Source organism: Heptranchias perlo, chromosome 6, assembly GCF_035084215.1.
Source record: "Heptranchias perlo isolate sHepPer1 chromosome 6, sHepPer1.hap1, whole genome shotgun sequence".
In the NCBI taxonomy this organism is placed as follows: Eukaryota; Metazoa; Chordata; class Chondrichthyes; order Hexanchiformes; family Hexanchidae; genus Heptranchias; species Heptranchias perlo.
Window position 1 is genome coordinate 40,446,379 of NC_090330.1, and position 23,659 is coordinate 40,470,037.

At 39.7% G+C, this 23,659-nt stretch overlaps 1 protein-coding gene across 1 annotated transcript in view; it reads left to right on the forward strand.

The window, feature by feature from the left end:
• septin10 (septin 10) overlaps positions 1-23,450 on the forward strand; it is a 63,093-nt gene extending 39,643 nt beyond the window's left edge. Inside the window, exons 5-11 of the mRNA XM_067986165.1 lie at positions 370-531; positions 1,003-1,099; positions 4,845-5,013; positions 12,298-12,430; positions 14,889-15,079; positions 17,782-17,829; positions 21,860-23,450. Coding sequence (XP_067842266.1) covers positions 370-531; positions 1,003-1,099; positions 4,845-5,013; positions 12,298-12,430; positions 14,889-15,079; positions 17,782-17,788 — 759 coding nt within the window. The 3' untranslated portion in view covers positions 17,789-17,829; positions 21,860-23,450. The remainder of the gene's footprint in view (positions 1-369; positions 532-1,002; positions 1,100-4,844; positions 5,014-12,297; positions 12,431-14,888; positions 15,080-17,781; positions 17,830-21,859) is intronic.
• Positions 23,451-23,659: the final 209 nt, after the last annotated feature.

Below are 23,659 nucleotides of genomic sequence, written 5' to 3' on the forward strand. Positions count from 1 at the left end.
TGGATTTGCTGTATGTTTTCCTCCTAATAAAGCAAATGGGTACAGACACAAAATGGAAGTAGAAGCAACTGATTTTAGAACTATAGATAGGTTCCCTATTGTAATATTTCCACATCTAACACTAGCAATGAGCGATAAAATAACAGGGAAATGGAGCTTTGAATGCCATGGAGTCAAGTGTAACTTAAGAAGAATGTAATATATAAGCAACAATGTCCATTGGAGGTTTTGCACAGTTGAGAGTTGTCTTTCTTTCTGTTGTGTATAGTTTAATAAATACGTTAAAATATAATTTATCCTTCAGATAAATTGTTTTGAACACATATGGGATGAATTCTAGTGTAATGATTTTCTATTTTGTTTGCATAGGTGAACATCATTCCAGTTATTGCAAAGGCGGACACCATCGCCAAAAATGAGCTGCATAAATTTAAAATCAAAATAATGGGTGAACTGGTTAGCAACGGTGTACAGATCTATCAGTTTCCAATAGATGATGAAACGGTAGCAAAAATTAATTCAACCATGAACGTAAGTAATTTAATGCAAACTGTCCAATAATATATAAAGCTATATTGAATTAAAGTGAATCAGCCATTGAAGAAAATGCATAACTGTTCCAGTATTAGAATTTAAAGTTGAGAGAGAAAAGATCTTAGTAATTTGACTAGATGAAAAAATAACTAGCCATTTTCAACACTGACTAACTGATTAACTGATTTGGCTGCTTGAGTAAAATTTTCTCCTTATCAAAGGAGCAGCATTTGTCAAATGGTAGCTTAAACACTTGAAAGTAATTTATATTTTAATACATTTCTTTTAAACTCCAGCTATCTGTTGCAAATTGTTCCAAAATAAAATGTATTTGGGCAGATGAGCCATCTAATTTTAAAAGAAATTCAGTGTGTTCCATGCTGAATCCAAATAGAGTGCCACATCCTAGAACATTGTATTTCTATACAGCTAGCTAGAATGCAATTTTGTTTTTATCTTCAAATTTAGGGCCATCTACCATTTGCTGTAATTGGAAGTACAGAGGAAGTGAAAGTTGGAAATAAGATGGTTAAAGCTCGGCAGTACCCCTGGGGAGTTGTACAAGGTAAGAACAGAAAAAAGTTGCAAATAATCAAAAGTTTTGGCAAATAAAACTTAGGAGATGGGAGAAAGGAGGAAGTTAACTGCCTCACCAGCTATTTAGCTTAACAGAACTACTTTATGAATTCTGTTGGATGAGTTGAAGATGAGATGGGGAGTAGAAGAGCAAGTGAATGCAAATCAGAGAGTAGAGTATTTTTTGTGTTTCCAAGTTATAGGCATGAAACTTTCTAATAAACTACTCTCTGTAGCTGACAAAGCCAATTTTGCTGGGCTTATAGTTTTTCATGCCTATACATAGTGGATTAGGTAGGATTAGCTGTCTTGCTTTTGCTCCCCCACATTTTAGCTACAGTGTTTTCACGGAGAGATCTCAAGTTGAGCTTGAAAAATCAACTGCTCCCAGACCTTTGCCTGTACTACTGTGTGTGCATAATTTTGTGAGGGTAACACTCTCCAAGATATTCTACAATTTGAACTTTTCTCTGCCATGGACAATCGACAGCATATAAGTCAGCTGGGCAATATGTCGCCAGGTCTCCATCAGTGCTACTCTAAAATTGGTTACAAGGATATGAAAGCAGCCTTAGTGTGCAAGGGCAGTCGGGATGCATTAGGCTAAAAGCGAAATGAACAGATCAGACTTGTTCAATGGTTTAACCATGTACTCCATTATTTACACACCTACCCGATTGCTGCCATTTAGTTGCAGGCTGAAAAATGGGGCCCGATATTACCAGGGCGGCGGGTTTGCGGCGGGTTTGCGGCGGGGGGTGATTGGGCGCGTGGGGAACACGCCCGGTGAAATCAGTTTGCTCCGCGCGCAATTGCAGGCTGATTGGATCCACTTACCTCTTGTTCCGGGTTCCCCGCTGCTAAGCTGCACGGCGGGCGGACTGCGCATGCGCTGTAAGGTCTGTTAGCTGGAGGAGCTCTATTTAAAGGGGCAGTCCTCCACCAACTGATGCTGCAAGAAATAGGAAAAATTGCAGCATGGAGCAGCCCAGGGGGAAGGCTGCTCCCAGGTTTAATGATGCCTCACTCCAGGTATCATTGGATGGGGTGAGGAGGAGGGGGAGCACAGAGATCTTCCCCCAGGCGGGCGGGAGGAAGCGGCCTGCCTCTGCCACCAAGAAGGCCTGGCACGAGGTGACAGAGGAGGTCACCTGCACCACCAACATATTGCCCACCTGCATACAGTGCAGGAGACGCTGCAATGACCTCAGTAGGTCAGCCACAGTGAGTACACTTACTCATTCCCCTACACTCCTTCTGCCACATCACCGCCCCCACCCCACATCTCCTTCTGCACTGCCAACACTACTGTCGCATCACCCCTCACACCCACTCAAACCTCATCCTCATCTTACCTGCACTTACTCACCTCGCCAGTACTCATCCCGCCACTACCACTCAACCCAATCTTCGTACAATCTCATGGCTCTATCTCATACTCACCCTCTCATGCATCTCTTTCACGGTCAGCCTCACTCAACCTGCCACTACCTGTGCTGCAGCCACAGGGCATGCATCACATATATGCAGTAGGCAGCGTAAGGCAAGCGTGTCGTGAGCATGAAGGGGACGCACAAGGGTGTTTGAGGGTTTGTCATGGTTTTTCCTTATATTGAAATTCTGACCAACTCACATCACGTGGCACCAACACTGCCACGTCTTTGCGAATCTTGTCTGGTTTGTGCAATAATGCCCTTTCCTGAGGATCACAATGAAGACCCACACCTGATGCCACCCATTGTGTCACTGCAGAGTGGGTGTAGGTGTATTTGCAGGGCTCTTTTGTGCAGACGACTGAGAGACGTCGGCGATGTCCCCGGTGGCACCCTGGAAGGATGCGGAGGAGAAGTTGTTGAGGGTAGTGGTGACTTTGACAGCGACAGGTAAGAAGATGGTGCTCGGGCCAGCCGGGAGCAGCTCGGCATGAAGGAGGCTGCAGATGTCCACGACTACATGTCGAGTGATTCTGAGCCTCCGTGTGCACTGTTGCTCAGAGAGGTCCAGGAAGCTGAGCCTCGGTCTGCAGACCCTGTGGTGAGGGTAGTGCCTTCTGTGACGCATTTCTCTCTCTGCGATTGCCCTCCCTCCTGCTGTGCAGATGGATATGTCACAGCACTGTGTTGTGGAGCTCCACGTGTCAGAGGTGGACGGTGAGACTGGTGATTCTGTTCGTCCTCCGAGGAAGTAATGACTGTAGCTATGGCGGCCCCCATCCGCAAGATATACATTTGAGGGGGTCTGCAAGGTAGGTAAATGTGTCTGCACACCGGAGTTGAGGTTCCAAGTTTGTGAATTTTTGTGTTAGGAGGAGGGTGGTGCAGGCCAATCTTTGTCCAAAGTGACAGAGTGGCCTCCTGCAATGAGTGAGGGTCTTCTCCCCCCACCCACCCGACCTGTCAAATGGACCTTTGCAGCTCCCACAGGCTGATGGCAGCAACACGTCTGTTTCAACTGGAAGTGTTTCCCCCACTACGGGAAACACGCTCAGTTGATATGAAAATCCCACCCCTCCTAAAATATCCTCCCAATCAGGTCTGCAAACGACCTGAACTATATAATTAATTAGTTTAAGTGGGATCCCGCCGGCTTTAATTGCCGGTGGGAGTCCCGCATGCGGGGGCTGCGGCGCATCTAAGTGCGTTATTGGGGAACCCAGAATTGGGCGGGTTGGAGCCAGGCTCCGGACCCACCCCGGGAATCCCGAATTTTAGCAGCCCCCCGCCACAAATGCATCCACTCGGCCATCCAAAAATCGACCCCAATGTCTATCCTAGGATCCTGATGTCAGAAATAATCAATATTGATGAATGGGTTGCCATATGCCTATGGTTACTCTGCAGTCCAAATCTGAATATTCTTGACTATTTACATTTGTGGACTCCTTTTCACTCTGGACAGTCACTACAGGAAGGATTTCAAATACTGTTCTCTGCACAAAGCTCTCTCCATTTTGCTTTGTCCTGAATGTGTGAATTGCTTGAGTCAGGATTCTGAGAGAGTTTTTGTGCTTTGTAAATCTATTTGGATTCACAATTTTGACAATTGTACCTTTTTTAATCTTCCTTTTGTACTAGCTTTAGCATCTGGGCTGATATCATTGTTTTCTTACAGTTTATGGGCCAATGGCTGGTAGGACTGAACCCTCATGGAGAATCTTATGTAAAACCTTTCATCATGAACACATGATCTGAAGTTATTGAGAACTGCAAGGCCTTTAGAGCTTTTATTATTGTTGGAACAGACAGCAAGGAGAAGAAGATGTATGCTGATTGAATAGGGTCCATTTACATATAAAATTCTAATGGGTTTTTTTCTGGAAATCTGTTCCATTTCACACACATTGTTAATGATCAAATCAGAAAAGCATATTGTAGCTTAAACAATTTTCTTGATTGGCTAATGTTATTTGATTTACTTGAGTTGATATTTTTAACCATAAAAGTACAAATATCACTGTCAATAAGCTGGATAATTTTTACTATCTCCAACTGATTTATTAAATATAAAAAAATTGGATTTTAATTAATGATTGCAAGGTTGCAATCATTCTTTGCATTTTAAGAAACTTCTTCATTATTCTTTAAAGAGTTGAAACTAAAGTATAATCTTTGGTATAGCAATGAATTTTAAATTTGAGGATTGAGTAAATTTTGCATTCACAAATATAGAATTTATTTTATTTTCAAGACTTGTTTCAAATAAATCAAAATTAACACTGTTCAAATTTGTTTCAGTTGAAAATGAGAACCACAGTGACTTTGTGAAGCTGCGAGAGATGCTTATTTGTGTGAACATGGAAGACTTGAGAGAACAGACCCACACACGGCATTATGAGTTGTATCGTCGCTGCAAATTAGAAGAGATGGGATTCAAAGACACAGACCCAAATAACAAGCCAGTCAGGTATAAAAAGTACTGAACAAGTATAATATGAAGCAAGCAATAATAATACTCTCTGTAACTGTGACCATGGTGCATTATTCATCCTTGTCCTCTCTGAAGCCTTCATCACGGTTATTCACAGCATCCTCCTCCAGCACCTCTCCTGCGTTGTCCAGCTCAGTGGGACTGCCCTCGCTTGATTCGACTCTTGGCTATCCGATCATAATCAAAGCATCTCCAGCGATGGCTTCACTTCCCACTTCGCACGTCACCTCAAGAATCACCCAAGGATCCACCTTTGGCCACCCCCTCTTCCCCATCTTCATGCTGTCCCTTGGTGGCATCATCTGCAGGCATAGGGTCAGCCTCCACATGTGTGCTGATGACACACCACTCTACCTCTCCGCTGCCTCTGTGCTATCAAACTGCTTATCCAACATCCAATCTTGGATGAGCTGTAATTTCCTCCAGCTAAACATTGCAAAGATCGAAGTTTACACTCCAGCACAAATTCTATACCCTTGTTACCGACTCCAACTCCTTCCTTGGCTACTGTCTTGTGCTGAACCAAACTGTTGGCAACCATGACATCCTGTTTGATCCCAAGTTGAATTTCTAACCCCATATCCTCTCCATCACAAAAAAACACGTAGTTCCACCTCTGACATTGTCCTGACTTTGTCCCTACATCAGCCCAGCTGGCACTGAAATCCTCATTCATGCCGTTGTCACCTTCATTCTCAGTTACACCAATGCTTTCTTGGCCAGCCTCCCATCCTCTACCCACGTGAACTTCAGCTCATCTAAAACTCTGCTTCCCATATCTAAATCCTGCTAACCCACCACCCCATGTCCTTGCTAATCTATATTGGCTCCCGGTCCCCCAAAAGCCTCAAATTTAAAACTTTAATCTTTGTGTTTAAATCCCTTTATGGCATTGCCCCTCCCTACTCTGAAACCTTCTCCATTCCCTCTGACTCCGCTTCTCGTATATCCCGCCTCTTTTCGTTCCACCATTGCCATTGGCAGCTGTACTCTTGGTCATCTAAGCCTCATATTCATGAATTCCCTCCCTAAACCCCTCTGCATCTCCACTTTCTTCTCCTTTTCTCCTAACCTAAGATCCACCATTTTGACCACTTTGAGCCACCCACCTACTCACCCCTTTGGCTTCTTATCCGTTTTTCCTTATGCCACTGTGAAGCACCTTGGGACATTTTTCTACATTAAAGGTGCTATATAAATGCAAGTTGCAGCTGCTGCACTTTCATCATCATAACACTTTTTGAATGACTGGGATATACCTAGTTGGACATGGAGAATATAGAAAAGGAAATATTGCAGCTGCTGTTTAGTTGAATATTTTAACATTTAATACTGCAGTAAATTTAGAAAAATAATCTTACTAGTTTCAAATACCATACCATTATGGGTCATTTCAATTTGTTGTCATTAATTAATCCATAATCATATGAAGGTGGGTTGTGACCATTTGTCTTTGTGTATTTGAAATATATTACTAGCACCAATGTGGTTTTCTCTTTTAAGGATTATTGGTTTGAACCATAGAATTATACAGCATAGAAGGAGGCCATTCTGCCCATCGTGCCTGTGGCAGCTCTTTGAAAGAGATATCCATTTAGCCCCACTTCCCTGCTCTTTCCCAAAAGCCCTGCAAATGTTTTCTTTGCATGTATATATCCAATTTCCTTTTGAAAGTTACTATTTAGTCTGCTTCCTCCACCCTTCCCAATCATAACAGCTCACTGCGTAAAAGAAACTCCCCTCATCTCCCCCCTGGTTCTTTTGCCAATTATCTTAAATCTATATCTTCTGGTTACCAACCCTGCTGCCAGTGGAAACAATTTCTCCTTATTTACTCTTTCAAAACCCTTCATAATTTTGAACACCTTTATTTAATCTCCCCGTAACCTTCTCTGCTCTAACGACAACAATCCCAGCTTCTCTAGTCTCTCCAGATAACTGAAGTCCCTCATCCCTGGTACCATTCTAGTCAATCTCCTCTGCACCCTCTCTAAAGCCTTGACATCCTTCCTAAAGTGTGGAGTATTGGACACGATACTCCAGCTGAGCTAACCAGTGATTTATAAAGGTTTAGCATAACTTCTTTGCTTTTGTACTCTATGCCTCTATTTATAAAGCCAAGGATCCTGTACACTCTTAACAGCTTAATCAACTTGTCCTGTGTCTTCAATAATTTGTACGTGAGCCCCGAGGTCTTTCTGTTCCTGCACCCCCTTTAAAATTGTACCATTTAGTTTATATTGCCTCTCCTCATTCTTCCTTCCAAAATGCATTACTTCACACTTCTGTGCATTAAATTTCATCTGCCCTTTGTCCATTTCACCAGTCTTTCTATATTCTTCTGAAGTCTTCTACTGTCCTCCTCACTGTTTACTACATTTCCAAGTTTTGTGTCATCTGCAAATTTTCCAATTATGCCCCCTTTACCTAAGTCCATGAAATTAATATATATCGAAAAGGGCAGTGGTCCTAATGCCAACCCCTGGGGGGACACCACTGTGTAATTCACTCCAGTCTGAAAAACAACTGTCCACCGCTACTCCCCGCTTTCTGTCTCTTAGTCAACTTCGAATCCATGCTGCCACTGCACCTTTAATCCCAATGGGCTTCAATTTTGCTATTATGTGGCACTTTATCAAACGCCTTTTGAAAGTCCATATACCCATCATCAACTGCACTACCTTAATCAACACTCTGCATTATTTCATGTAAACATCTATGGTTTATCTATTTCTATCACCGAAAGAAGACATTTGGCCCATTGGCTATTTGTTGGAGGAATCCAAAACTAGTCCCACTGTTCCATCCTCTCCCCATTGTCCTTTATCTTCCTCTGCTTCAAATATTTAGCCAACTTTCTCTTAAATGGTGCAATGGTCTCTGCCTCATAATTTTCTGAGACAAAGCACTCCATGCTCCAACAATCATCTGTGTAAAGATATTTCTCCTAGCTTCCTTTTTGTGAATTTCACATTGATGGTCCCTCGTCACTGCCTGACCAGATGAAATGGTCTTCCTCTATTCACTCTATCAAAACAATTCATTATGTTAAAACCCCTCTTATATCTCTTCTTAGCCTTCTCTGCTCCAGTGGAAGTAAAGAAAGAACTTGCAATTATATAGTGCGTTTAATGACCTAAGGACGTCCAAAAGTATTTCACAGGCAATTAATTGCTTTTGAAATGTAGTCATTGTTGTAATGCAGGAAAATATAGATGCCAAGTTGCACACAGCAATGTCCCACAAACAGCAATGGAGTAAATGACCAATTAAGCAGTTTGAATGATGTTGGCCAAGGGATAATTATTGGCCAAGACATTGAGGGGGAAATCCCCTGCTTTTGAAAGGAAGCGACTTGCATTTTAATAGCGCCTTTCATGACTTCAGGACGTCCCAAAGTGCTTTACAGCCAATAAAGTACTTTTAAAGCGTAGTCACTGTTGTAATGTAGGGAAATGAGGCAGCCAACCTGTGCACAGCAAGCCCCCACAAACGGCAGAGATAAATGACCAGTTAGTCTGTTTTTCTTAGTGATGTTGGTTGAGGGACACCAGGAAAAATTACCCTGCTCTTCTTCGCTTAGTGCCATGGGTTCTTTTACATCCACCTGAGAGGGCAGAAAAGGCCTTGGTTTCACGTCTCATCCGAAAGATGGAACCTCTGACAGTGCAGCGCTCTCTCAGAGCTGCACTGAAGTATCGGCCTAGATTATCGGCTCAAGTCTGTGGAGTGGGACTTGAACCCACGACCTATGATTCTGAGGCGCGAGTGCTACCGCTGAGGAAGATTGATACCAGTAATCGTAGTATCTTGAATATCTCCTCATAACTATAGTTTCCCATCTTTGGCATCATCCTGATGAATACAGGCTGTACACTGTGGCTTTAATGTCTATTCTATAATGGGGTACCCAAAATTGGAAAAGGTACTCTAACTATGGCCTAAAAAGAACTTGAGTACAAGGAGCACATCATTTTAGCAAAGTCAGCTTAAATGAGTATACGGAAAATGTTTTTTCTGTTAAGTAACTTTGCCGGTTGAGTAATATCAAACCTGTTTAACTGGATTAAAGAGCATTGAACAGTTAACAATTTCAATGAAAATTGATTGCTAGTAACTTAAAATCTTAAAGAAGCATAGACTGAAACCTGAAATTTTCATTAATTTGGTATGGTAGATTAAAAGATCCTGAGGGTGGCCAGATCCAATTATCTAGTCGATGGTATGCTTGTAATTGAGAAATTATAATGTAAGAGAAGTGGGTAAATATAAGACAAAAATTATTTGGTTTTCCTCAGTGCTGAAAGTGAGGTTATAAGCCTTCTGTTGCATCACAGGAACACGAATTTATATTAGAACCATCATTCTCCACTAGAGACCAAATAACCCCCGATGATTCCTTCAGGAAAAAAATAATGCTATTAAACCAATGTTGTCCAGTAGAAATTGCTGACTAGCCATTGGTATGGCTACGTGACACCGTTTTAGCTACATGCACTAATTTTAGTAGAAAACACCTTACATACATTCACACAATATGGTTAAATGTACTTCATATGTGCATATTTACTTAACAAACATCTAACACCATTCAATAATTAAGGAAGTAAAGAACTTAGCAATCAAAAAACACTCGCACACTCTGCTTTTTGTTTTACCATTTTAGTAACACATGCACAAAAATGTTACGGTACCTATGCAAATATAAGTATTGAGATCACATGCCCACCGATGGTGTCTATTACTAATTTTTTGTTTACGAATCAGAAATGCAATTAGCCACATCTGATCTGCATTGGTGTCTATTTGAGTCTGCTGTTCAAATTATATTTGACAGGGATGTATTCTTGAATGTCAGCCTTGGCTCAGTGGTAGCATTCTCAACTCTAAAGTCAGATGGTCATAGGTTCCAAATCATAACTATTCACTGCATAAAAAACTTTTTCCTCATGTCGCCCTTGGTTCTTTTGCCAATCACCTTAAATCTGTGTCCCCTGGTTCTCGGCCCTTCCGCCAATGGGAACAGTTTCTCTTTATTTACTTTATCTAAACCCTTCATGATTTTGTACACTTCTATCAAATTTTCTCCTTAGAGCAGAGACGATTAAGAGATCAACCCCAGCTTCTCCAGTCTATCCACGTAACTAAAGTCCCGCACCCCTGGAAGCATTCTAGTAAATCTTTTCTGCACCCTCTCTAAGGCCTTCACACCCTTTCTAAAGTGGGGTGCCCAGAATTGGACACAGTGCTCCAGTTGTGATCGAACCAATGTCTTATAAAGGTTCAACATAACTTTCTTGCTTTTGTACCATATGCCTCTTTTTAAAGCCCAGGATCCCGTATGCTTTTTAAACCGCTTTCTCAAGCTGTCCTGCACCTTCAAAGATTTGTGCACATATACCCCCAGGTCTCTCTGTTCCTGCACCTGCATTAGAATTGTACCATTTAGTTTATATTGCCTCTCCTCATTCTTCCTGCCAAAATGTATCACTTCGCACTTCTCTGCGTTAAATTTCATCTGCCATGTGTCCGCCCATTCCACCAGCCTGTCAATGTCTTCTTGAAGTCTATTACTATCCTCCTCACTTCCAAGTTTTGTGTCATCTGCAAATTTTGAAATTGTGCCCTGTACCCCCAAGTCCAAGTCATTAATGTATATCAAATAAAGCAGTGGTCCTAGTACCGACCCCTGGGGAACACCACTGTATACCTTCCTCCAGTCCGAAAAACAACCCTTCACCACTATTCTCTGTTTCCTGTCACTTAGCCAATTTCGTATCCATGCTGCCACTGTCCCTTTTATTCCATGGGCTTCAATTTTGCTGACAAACCTATTATGCGGCACTTTATCAAACGCCTTTTGAAAGTCCATATACACATCAACTGCATTGACCCCAACTTGAACACATGATCTCAGCTGACCCTTCAGTGTTGTACTAAGGGACTGCTTAATTGTTGGAAGTGATATATTTTGGATGAGACATTAAACAGAGGTCCTCTGCCCTCTCAGGTGGCCGTAAAAGATCCCATTGCAATATTCGAAGAAGAGCGTTGGAGTTCTCCATGTGTCCTTGCCAACATTTATCTCCCAACCAACAAATAAAAACAGTTTAATTGGTCATTTATTGGCTGGCTGTGGGACCTTGCTGTGTGCAAATTGGCTGCTACATTTGTGTACATTACAACAGTGACAACGCTTCAAAGTACTTAATTGGCTGTGAAGCGCTTTGGAACATCCTGAGGTTATGAAAGCCGCTACATATATGCAAGTTCGTTCTTTATATTTCTGACAGATTAAGTTACACTGTTAGCTCATCTATGCAGTTGGATTTAATCTACTGTAAATTACTCATAAAATCACAATACATTTACTTTTCGCCCTCCCACCGCCCCCCACAAAAAAAAATACTGAAACATATCTGCTTAAATGTATCCGACTACTTTTAACTGTTCTGCTTCATAACCTGTCTTACCATAGAAATATAAAGCTCTGTAGAAGAAAGATGAAGATTTTGGTGCATGTCATATATTGGAAAGCTTTCCTGATTTTCAAATTTAAATCCATCCATATTTTATCTACTGCACCAAATTAATGAAAATTTCAGGTTTCAGTCTATGCAATTTCAAATTTTAAGTTACCAACAATCAATTTTGATTGAAACTTATGACTGTTCAACATTCTTTAATCCAGTTAAACAATTTTGATGTTACTTAACCAACAAAGATACTTAACAGAAACTACATATTCAGTATAATGATTGACTTTGATGCTCAAATAACATTGTTCTTATACTTGAGATTTTTTGTGTCCTACTTTCACAAATCACCTGCATGAGATTGCTTTAATAGATAGAAGTACATGTCATGTGGAATATAATATCCTTTACTGCTCTAGCTGACAGTTATGTGGGCGCAAATTAGCGGTTAGGATGCGTGCGTTTTGTTTTAACTATGATCATTTTGTTTGTTAATAGAATTTATACTATTGTTAGTCTCTGAGTCTGTTAATTAACATCCTTAAGGCAGTGGTTTTTAAACTTATTTGTAGACCCCTGGAAGTATTGATGCACTCTCTACCCTAACTTCCAAAAGACTGTCAATTACCCAAAGAAAGTTTTTAGATATAAGGAGACAACTGAAATATCTGAATAGGTAATTCGTACTACAATCAGCATGTTTGTATTAAGGCTATAACTTTGACATCTTGGGTATCTATGTCCAGGGTTGTTTTTTAAACAGTTGGTTATTACTTTTTTCCAGCCTTCAAGAGACATATGAAGCAAAGAGGAATGAGTTTCTTGGCGAGCTTCAGAGGAAAGAGGAGGAAATGAGACAAATGTTTGTGATGAGGGTCAAAGAAAAGGAGTCTCAGCTAAAAGAGGCAGAGAGGGAGGTACTGAAAGATTTGATTGCCTTAATAGTTAAGCTTACACAAAACTCTAATTCTACATTCTACATTCTACACACATGCAGTGTGATACCCAAGTAACACGGTTAGTAGTTTTTTTCAGTGATGGTGAATAATTAACCGAACAGTTGAAAGGGACATGGCAGGTACTGTTTGGAGTTTTGCAGTTGGTTCAATTCCTGAAAACACTTGCTGATAAAACTGCCATTAGCCACTTTGTGGAATAGATTGTGTTGGAGCAGATGCTTTATCTGCAGTAGTATAACTTTGCACAAAAATTAGAGAAGGATTATTTTTACAATAATTCTGCTGTACACAGCATCTCCCTCCCCTGCAATTTCTACCATTGAGAAGGCCAAGAGCAGCAATGTTGTGGCAACGCCATTCTGACTTGGACATAGATCACTGTTCCTTCATTGTCACTGAGTCAATATCTTGGAATTCCCTACCTAACATTGTTGCGGGAGCACCATCACTGTAAGGATGGCAGGAATTGGTTGGGAGCTAGGAAACAGAGTAGGGATAAAGGGAATGTACTCTGGTGTACATGCAGCATGATATGCCACAGAGAATATAAGTTGAAGATAAAAACCAGAAAATTCTTTTGTCAAAACTAGCTTTAAAAAAAATGATAATTTTTTTTCCATATATATTAACAGTCATGAAAAGTAATGTTCATGTGTAATGCAGACAATGGAGGTGCTTGCTAGCAGTAATTAAAGTACATTAGTTCAGCAATGCAGAACTAATAATAAAAAATGGGGCAAACTATGTGTACAGTGTAGCGATAAATCAAGGGTCCAGTATTGTCAGAAAAATGACTTGAATGGACTTTGTTTTAAACCTTCCCTACCTTTTTGTTGCTAAAGTAACACAGTTATTAAATAAATAGTGTTGTCACTAGGTTTTCAGTAAAGTGTAATGGAGGGTGTTTGGGTGGATGGCCGCCGACATTATATATCGCTGCCCTAATTAATTGATTGCGAGACCAATGTGCTGGGAATTTTCTTGGGCATTCTTCCGATAGGCTGCTATGACTTTGGCAGAAGATCAGTGGAAACTCTGGATACACCTGTAAAAGGAATTTCGTTGATCTTCCGCTGAAGTTAGAGGCCAATCGGGAGACCCACGAACAAATTCCCAGCAGAAAACAGAAGGAAGTTCAGCTGATTGCCATGGTAGTTAGTTAAAGGAGAAAATATATCTGCCACTGGGGATGCGGAGAGATATGTAGTAAAACAGACTTTTATCTCCCAACAATTAAACTATAATACACTGATTAGTTACGCAGTTTTTCACTCCAAAGTGGAGTAAAAATACAATGCAATAAAACTTCACAAAAAAGAAAACTTTGTCTCAGATATATGCTACTTTACTCTTGAAAGCTTTTGAAATTATTTTTTTAATCAGTGAGGGTAAATTGCACATTAGTGGCTTAAGTGTAAATCTGAAACATTTGCAACCAGGGTAATTTCCATTTATTATAATGAGTGGGAGTAATTCCATGTGATAAAACAGTGGACGAATTGCTCATTAATAAATAATCAAATTCAGGGCTCAATAAACAATCAAATTCAGGGCTAAATAAAAATGACAAATAAAAGTGAAACAATCCTGCAGCACTACAGCAAAAACAAACAGGAGGCGTAGTGCAAAATTGTGTGATATCCTAGGTGCATGTCTCATCGAACATGCATCAGTTGTTTTAACTTATTGGACGCATTGCACTTTAAATGCCTGGTGAGAAGATTGGCATATTAATGTCTATTAAAGCGTTTGCACTTTTGAGCAAAGAATACAGGGGTACAGTACAGAAATAGTTGGACAATCGTACTTGCAAGGATTAAACCCAGTATTAGCTAAGAGATGTAAACCATATTTATTGTATTGAAACGTGCAGGGTTATAAAATTATTACTGGCTTTTCTCTTTTGGGTGTGGTGTTGAATTGACTCTTATTAGTTGGGTGTACCTGCCCAGTGATCTCATTTCTGTGAAGAGCTTATAGTTCTAACACTCAGAACTGTAATATTCAGATGTAACTGTAAATCTTTTGTTTCGGCAATAGAAAGGGACAGGTTGCTGAATCAAAGAAGGCTTTGTTAGGTGAATCATTGCAACTGAGCCTTTTTTGTTAAATTTGAGTACTCTAATCTATAAGGTTTAAAATATATTTATTTTTGAAAATCCATAATTATTTTTTGACTTGATTTAAACACAATTGTGTTTCATTACGTGGGGAGAGAGGGAAAAGATCTACATATGCACACAGCACCTGTGGAGAAGTCTATGATTGTGGCATGCAACTTGCAAGGAAAGTATGCATGAGTGTCCACGTTTCAGTTTATAAACAAGGCCCAGTACTAAAAAAGAAGCTTTGGGATTTGCTGCCATCTTGTGGAACCTATGAGTTTAATGACCATTTTTTAAAAACCATTTGGCAGCTTCAAGATAAATTTGAACATTTAAAGAAAATGCACCAGGAAGAGAGAAAGAAATTGGATGAAAAAAAAAACCTCTTGGATGAAGAGATGAGCATATTTAATAAGAGAAAGGCTGCAACTGAATTGCTTCAAGGCCAGGCATTCCAGACCGCACCCCAAATGAATCTCAAGAAAGATAAGGACCGCAAAAAGTAGGTACAGTCTTAATGTAAAGTGTGAAAGTTTTTTTTAAAAGGAGACTTTTTTAACTGTAATATTTGCAGCAAAATGAGAAAACGCTTCCCCTTTGCAAGTGTACACAATATACTCCCAATCTCACTTAGCCATTCTAGGGAGGGTAGTTCCCAACAGAGAAGGAAAATGAAGTTCTAGATTAGCAAGCAACATTGTCTAAAACCTGGGAATAGGTTTTCTGCCTGGTCTCTTTGGCAGGGTATGGTGCATACTACTTAGGATCTAAAGGAAGTGAAGAAAAATATATTAAGAGCAAACTTGTATTTAAAAGTTTACATAATTTTTAAGTTTATATAATGGAGGAATGAAAGGAAAAAAATGATGCTTGATAAAATGTCGGGAAAGGAAAACTAATCTTAATTTGTTGGGTACAATATTTGTGCAGAGTTAACTATTTGAAGTATGTGTATATATTCATAAGAACTAAATTTGAACAAGATATGGGGTTTCAATACATTCTGCAGCTTTAAGATGCATTTGACTCTGCAGAATTTGCTTTTTATCCCAAAGGCATCTATGAATTGATTTCCTTCTGATACAATATCTGTAACATAAAGAACTACAGAATTTCTTAGTTTGCAGCAATCACTGAATAAGGTAAAATAACAGATCAATATGAAGTAGTACATTTTACGGAAATTGAACAGAGAATGGAACTATATTCTAAATAATAAAATTAGCAGAGACACAACAAAATTGCTGGTGGAAAAAGCCTTAAAGGGCAAATGAGATTCCAGGTTTTGTGTTGGGATATTGAGTACAAAAGCAAGGAAAAGGAGCTAAAATCTAACATCTGTGGTTAGTCCACATTTAGAGTACTATGTGCACTTTTGGGCACCTCATTATAGAAGGGACATCGGAGGCATAAAGTTATAATGTAGATTCACTGGAATGATACTGGTGACTCGAGTGATGAGAAAAACGAGGACTATACTCAATAGAGCTGGGAAAGTTAAAGAACTAATAGATATGTTTTTTTTAAAAAATGAATGGGTAAATCATTGAAAAATGATTTCAACTGGTTGGTAAATCAGTAACAATGAGCACAAGTTTGGGATTAGTAATAGAAGCATAAAAAAGATAGATTAGAAGATTTTTTTGTGCTGGAAAGGTTTTTAATGGAATGCACAAGTGGCTATTGAAGCCAAATTAATCATGCCATTTAAGAAGGAATTTGATTAAACAGTTAAAGAAATATATCAAACTTCAGGGAAACAGCAGGAAACAGGATTAGAGTAGATAGCTCTGGTGTGGGGTATGATGAGTTGAATGTCCTCCTCCTATTCTGAAACTTCTATAATTGCATAAAGTTTCTGGGAGTTAAATGTATTCTGGAATTTTATCTATTTTGTCTTTGATAAATATGGACTGTTTTGTACAATGAAATGCACAGTGACTGTTGCTGTTCTGCAATTCTAGTGTGTACAGATTTGTTTTATATTGCTTGAAGAATGAGGATAGCTTTTATTTTAGACCCATTGCCATATACGAGATGTGGTGTTCAAATCTTTTAAAGTTGATTCAAAATTTTCTTTCCTTATCCCAAAGGTAGTAACTCATGAGGTTAAACAGAACCACCATCTTTCGGGTCCTTCACCCAATTGGCCATTCAAATGTGTGAGCCCAGGAAGTGAATGTCAGTCAGTTATTTAAATGAAATGGGAGGGAGGGTGTAAATTGTAGCCAAGGACAATTCTGTTCATTTGATGGACACATGCTACCCATCGCTTCCAAGTCCACATACCCTCAGGCTAACTGTAGCCTAATGAAATGTTTCTGCTTTTCTTAAGTCATCACTTAGTGAAAATATTTCTGGTAGTAGAGATTAGAATCAATATGATCATGTAGGAAATTGATTGGATTGCTGTTTGGGGGAAGAGGCTAAATATAGTCAGTCAACTCTGGAGCTCTGTTAAATATAATTTAGTCTTTAAAATGTGTGAATCATAGAATCATACAGCAGAGAAGGAGGCTATTCAGTCTATAGTATCTGTGCCGGCTCTTTTGAAAGAGCTATCCAATTAGTCCCACTTCCCCACTCTTGCCTGTTTTAAAAAAAAATGTTTTTTTCCCCTCATTTTTTCTCCCGTCATCCCTCTCTCCTAATGGCATTGATCCTTACTGTGGTATAGTTCCACAGATGCTGATACCCCAAGTAACTATTACTCTTTTTGAATTTTAACTGATACTCCACCCAGTAATCCAATTGCCTGCCAATACTCAAAACTGAATCAATGCTGGCCGCACTCAGCCTCCGCAGACTCTTGCTTCACCAAAGACTGCTGGATAGAAATCAGGCACAGGAGCCTTGGTTCACTTTCTGCCACCCTGTCTGAGGGCAAAGTCAGCACAAACTGGGCTTTGAACCTAAGACCCTGCTGATCTTTATGACTCAAGAACTTGCTGTTAAAGTCGATGATCCATGGGGGGAGCTGAGTTTAAAGCTTTGTGTACCACAGCTAGAAAATAATGGACTCCTGGAACTTCAAGTGTTTAATTTTTTTATTCTATTATTTTGGAAACTGTATTACTACATGGGAAAAAAGAATAGTGTCGACAAAACTGTAAATTGATTTGTATTTCCTTATTAAAATCAACTTGTCAAACTATATATTGCTAATATAATTGTTTTTGATTTTTTTGCATTGATGTTTTCCAGCTATTAATTGTTTGGTTTGCTGCGTAGTGCTGCACCTCACTTTATATGGTAAGCATTCTAGAATAACTAATTTGGTGCCTACAGAGGTGCCAGTTATATAATTCTATTTCCTCTGAATTTTGCATATGTATTTAGCAGAAGCTGTTGTAGAATGTGCAGATACAAGTTTAAAGGGCACTAAGCTAAACATTTATTATTTAAAGTGCAGGGATAATTTTTTATTAGTTAATTCATGGAGAGTGTTTATTCTTGTCATATAAGCTGCCTCTCAGCATTCTGCACAGACTGGCTGTCATCTTGAAAATTTTATGATCTGGAAATTAAATCCACTTAGTTTCCTTGGTTCCAGATAGTACCCATTCCACCAGTAAATGAATATTTCACGGTGACCGTCTTAAACACAAACTTCAAATTCCTCAGAGATGGTGTTGAAAAATCAGCCACGTTTACTGCTTTAGTTAACTGTACAACAAGAAAAGCTGCTCTTAACAACTTTAGTTATGTGCTGCAGACCACAACTGGTTATTGTAAAGTCTCTGAATAGGAAAGGACTTGCATTTAAAAAGCATCTCATCATTGGAGAAATGCCTCAAAGCTGCAAAAACACTGTGGTTATGTAGGCAAATATGGCAGTCACATTGCATACAGCAAGATTCCACAAACAATAATGAAACAAATGACCTGGTTTATTTTTTTGGTGGTGTTGATTTGAGAAGAATACTGGCCTGGACACCATGGGGAGAAGTCCTTGCTCTTCCTTAAAGGTGCCATAGTGAAAGGCAAGAACTTGCATTTATATAGTGCCTTTCTGGACCTCGGGATGTCCCAAAGTGCTTTACAACAATGAACAACAACAACGTACATTTATACAGCGCCTTTAACATAATAAAACGCCCCAAGTTGCTTCACAGGAGCGTTATCGAACAAAATTTGACACCGAGCCACATAAGGAGATATTAGGACAGGTGACCAAAAGCTTGGTCAAAGAGGTAGGTTTTAAGGATTGTCTTAAAAGAGGAGAGAGAGGCGGAGAGGTTTAGGCAGAGAATTCCAGAGCTTAGGGCCTAGGCAGCTGAAGGCATGGCCATCAATGGTGGAGTGATTAAAATCGGGGCTGTGCAAGAGGCAAGGATTGAAGGAGCGCAGAGATCTGAGGGTTGTAGGGCTGGAGGAGGTTGCAGAGCTAAGGAGGTGAGGCTGTAAGGGATTTGAAAACAGGGATGAGAGTTTTAAAATCGAGGCGTTGCCGGACCGGGAGCCATTGTAGGTCAGCGAGCACAGGGGTGATGGGTGAATTGGACTTGGTGCAAGTTAGGATACGGGCAGCAGAGTTTTATATGAGCTCAAGGTTATGGAGGGTGGGAGGCTGGCTAGGAGAGCATTGGAATAGTCAAGTCTAGAGGTAACAAGGCATGGACGAGGTTTTCAGCAGCAGATGAGCTGAGGCAAGGGCGGAGACTGGTGATGTTACAGCGGTGGAAGCAGGCGGTCTTGGTGACGGAGCGGATATGTGGTTGGAAGCTCATCTCAGGGTCAAATAGAACGCCATAGTTGTGAACGGTCTGGTTCAGCCTCAGTGGCCAGGGAGAGGAATGGAGTTTGTGGCGGAGACTCTTCAGTCTCCCCAATATTTAGTTGGAGGAAATTTCTGCTCATCCAGTACTGGATGTCGGACAAGCAGAGTGACAAATCAGAGACAGTGGAATGGTCGAATGAGGTGGTGGTGAGGTAGAGCTGGGTATCGTGTATGTGGAACCTGACATTGTATCTTCAGATGATGTCGCTGAAAGGTAGCATGTAGATGAGAAATAGGAGGGGGCCATTGATAGATCCCTTGGGGACTCCAGTGGTAACATTGCGGGAGCAGGAAGAGAAGCCATTGCAGGTGATTCTCTGGCTACGACTGGATAGATAAGAATGGAAACAGGCGAGCACGTTCCCACCCAGCTGGACGACGGAGAATGGTGTTGTCAACCGTGTCAAAGGCTGCAGACAGGTCCAAAAGGATGAGGAGGGATAGTTTACACTAGTCACAGTCACATAGGATGTCATTTGTGATTTTAATAAGGGCAGTTTCAGTACTGTGGCAGTGTTTTAGAAGTACTTTTTGAAGTGTAGTTACTGCTGTAATGTAGAGAAACACAACAGCCAATTTGCGCACAGCAAGGTTCCACGAACAGCAATGAAATGCATGACCAGGTAATCTATTTTTGTTAAGTGATGTTGGTAGAGGGATAAATATTGGTCAGAATGCCTGGAGAACTCTCCTGCTCTTCCTCAAATAGAGCCATGGGATCTCTTGCGTCTACCTGGGAGGGCAGATGGGGCCTTTGTTTAACGGCTCATCCGAAAGAAGGCACTTCTGACAGTGCAGCACTCCCTCGGTATTGCACTGAAGTGACAATCCATGGATTGAGCATAAAATCCAGTTTGAGACTTGAACCCATGACCTTTAGACTCTGACGCGAGAGTTTTACCACTGAGTCAAGGTTGACTCCTTCATTACTTTCTGATGGATGCCTAAACAAATAGTTGAGGTTTTGATTTAATGTCTTATCTGAAGTACTTGTGGTCTATTGTATAGAATTGAAGCAGTGAAAGGAGCCTATTTAAATTAATGCTCTTTCCACTCCCTCCCCCCCCCCCCCCCCAATCCATTAGTGTCTTACAGCTATTGAGGAAAGGAACAGAGAGAAAACATTCACTCTAATGATATGTACTTGGATTGAAAATATCAAAACAAATTGTGCACCAATCTAAAATATTAACGTCAGTGCTGGTTTCTAAATTGGTGCATGTGTTACTCATTTACTGTGCAATAAAAGCCAATTAGTTCCAATTGTCAAACCCATTTAAAAAAATGTTAGGAATAATTTTCTTAATGTATCAAAGCAATTATCCTTTCTTGTGGAATGCCAAATTGGAGAGAAGTTCTTTTAATATATAGCACCCAAAATTTTTTTTTTCCCCAAATACCTCTTTGTTCCAGTTTGAATCTCCCCTCAGGGAGGAAAAATGTTCATCTTTTCTTTTGGTTGTTTTTTAAGTTTCTTTTTTGAGTTGTAATTTTTTTCTTCTCCCCACTTGCTCTCTTTCCCTTCCCTCCACCCATGACATTCTCCTTTTAACAGGTTCATAGGAAGTAAGCAGTTGCTTTATAGGATAAGAAATAAGCTGCAAAATAATGTTTAAATTGTACACCAAGAACATTTTCGCATTATTTTTCAGACTTACTGTGCAATGCATGAGGAAAAACTTTTTTACGCAGTGAGTGGTTAGGATCTGGAATGCACTGCCAGGGCGGGTGGTGGAGGCAGATTCAATCAAGGCTTTCAAGAGGGAACTGGATAAGTACTTGAAAGGAAAAAAATTGTAGGGTCACGGGGATAGGGCAGGGGAGTGGGACTAGCTGGATTGCTCTTGCATAGAGCCGACATGGACTCGATGGGCTGAATGGCCTTCTATGATTCTGTGATTTCTATGTTGTAATTTCTTGTAAACGTAATATTGTATGTACAAGATATGTGTTCTGTGTAGAAGTTCCTTTCTCACCGAATTCTCTCTTTCAAATTTCTTCTCTTATTCCTCCTGTGTGTCAAGTTAATGTGAACCCACGAGATCACTGGAGCTTAATGCAAGATGGACTCATTGCAAAGCTCAACAGCAAAATATCTGAACTCAAATGGCAGAATTGGTGGTGGATAAATGTGTGATACAACTTGATAATAGTAATGGAAGATGCAAAACAAACTGGACATTTGTATGCACAGTATTTTTAAAAATCTGGAAGATTGCCAAAGGTTGTTTATCCAGTTATTGGAGCTCAAATTTTGTGACCAGTTGCCACAAAACACTTCAATCATGTTAATCTTACTACCAACTTCCATCATGACATGTTATATTATGTTTTACATTATAGATATAATGTAGTAATGGTCTTTCACTGATCTTGGCCAGTGGTGTGCATCACCACACAATCCGGGTATAGATTTTTAAAATGAGCTGAATAGTTTACTCGTGATGACATTGGTTTATATTCAAAATTACTCTGAGGAACTAACTTTTTTTTCAATTTCAGTTCAGCCTTCATGTATTGGAACTTCTTCAAGAACATCATGTGTGAATTCTATTCTGATCAACAGCTAGATCAGTGCTATCCCTTCGGATTCCTACTACTTGCCTGCCATTTTCCCTCTGAATTGCTTGAATGGATGAAAACGGTGTGGTAACCTATATATGAATCTCCTAGTAGGTGCCAAATACATTGTCTGCATAGCTGTATAATAAGCCATATATTTAAACAAAAAGGGTGCTAATCCTGGTTGTTGACACAAGACTTTGTCTAATTATTAAGTGTCTCTTTCAGGGAAATATTTGTATTTATAACTTGATTTCAGTTTTATATCTCTCAGTATCTGTCTTTCTTACTGTACCTGAAAATTATGAAATATTAAGTTTTTTATTAATGCATACATTGAAGAAATTTTTATATTCTGCATTTTTTTTCATTTGGAGATTTTCTCTGAGCCTTCATGAGATTGAATCAAGCTGGCACTATGCCAAGTTTACTATCCCTAAGAGGGGTAGGGCATTTGGAATTTAAATGCACTTGAGCATGCACAGTCGAGTAGTGTTCTTTCTAAGTCAAAAGTATGTGTGTGCACATGTTGCACTTCAGTAGGTTAGAAGAAGTTTTCAGGTTTCTGCAAAACCAATTTAATGTTATCAGATGATAGTATAAAAGGCAATGGTATACCATATAAATGCTAGATGCGGTTATCTTGTGGTAGTAAATTGGTGATGCATATACTTTTCTAAAATTCTCAAACTGATCTTACCTATACCAGTGTTGGTGTTGGAACTTTATGTGCTACAATTAATAGGTTCAATTTTGGAAATTATTGTGTGAAGTGGGTTTGCATTTTCAAATACAAGTGTATGAAGCCCACTGGCAAAAGGGATTTGATATATGGATTGAGTTTTAATATAGAAAGTTTGATCATTGTATTAATATTACATAATGGCTAATTATCATTTGCAGTTGAGATGAGATTTTGGACAATAATGTTTAAAACTTAAGATTTCTTAACTTTTTTTTGGTATATGTATAAGAAATACATATTGCATAATAAAATTGCAGCCACATAACCTTCCTTGTATTCCGATATCTTTGCATTTCTGATTCATAGCTTGCAGTGATACTGTGCAGCAACCTGTACTTGTGACGAGATATTAGCATGATATCATACCATTAATAACAGGCATGTTTTCAGATCAGCATCCCATTATTATCTGCTGTTGCCTCCATCTATCCAACTAAACATATAAACACTAAAGACTCCAAGAACTTACACGCCACTGTGGCATGTAACATTGCTGTGATAATGTATAGAATACATTGGCATTTAGGCTACAGTTCTCTTTCAGTGTTTGATTCAAGCCAAATTGAGTGTTTTGCTACCATTAAGTGGCATTTTAATCTGCCACCACCTCCTCCCCCCCCCCCCCCAAAACAGATATCTTGGATGGAGCTATGTTCTATTATATTACAGTTGGCTATGCTTCACTGACTTCAGAAGAAAGTTTTATGCAAAGCACTGTTTGGGTTCAGCTTGTGTTTCATCAGTAATATAATTGCTTTAATGATTAAACTTGCTGTTGAAAAATTTTTTTCTGGATGCATGGTTTTATTTGTACAAATGTCAAATCTTTAAATGACAATTATGGCTTCCCCCCCCCCCTCCCCCCATGACTTGGTGGGTAATTTTGCTGCATGGCATGTGACTGATCATACAGAAAAGGGTGGCCTTAACTTCATTCCCTGGTTTGTGCTGAGATAACTGATTTCTGACTCAGAGCAGGGAGGGAGTTATAGTAG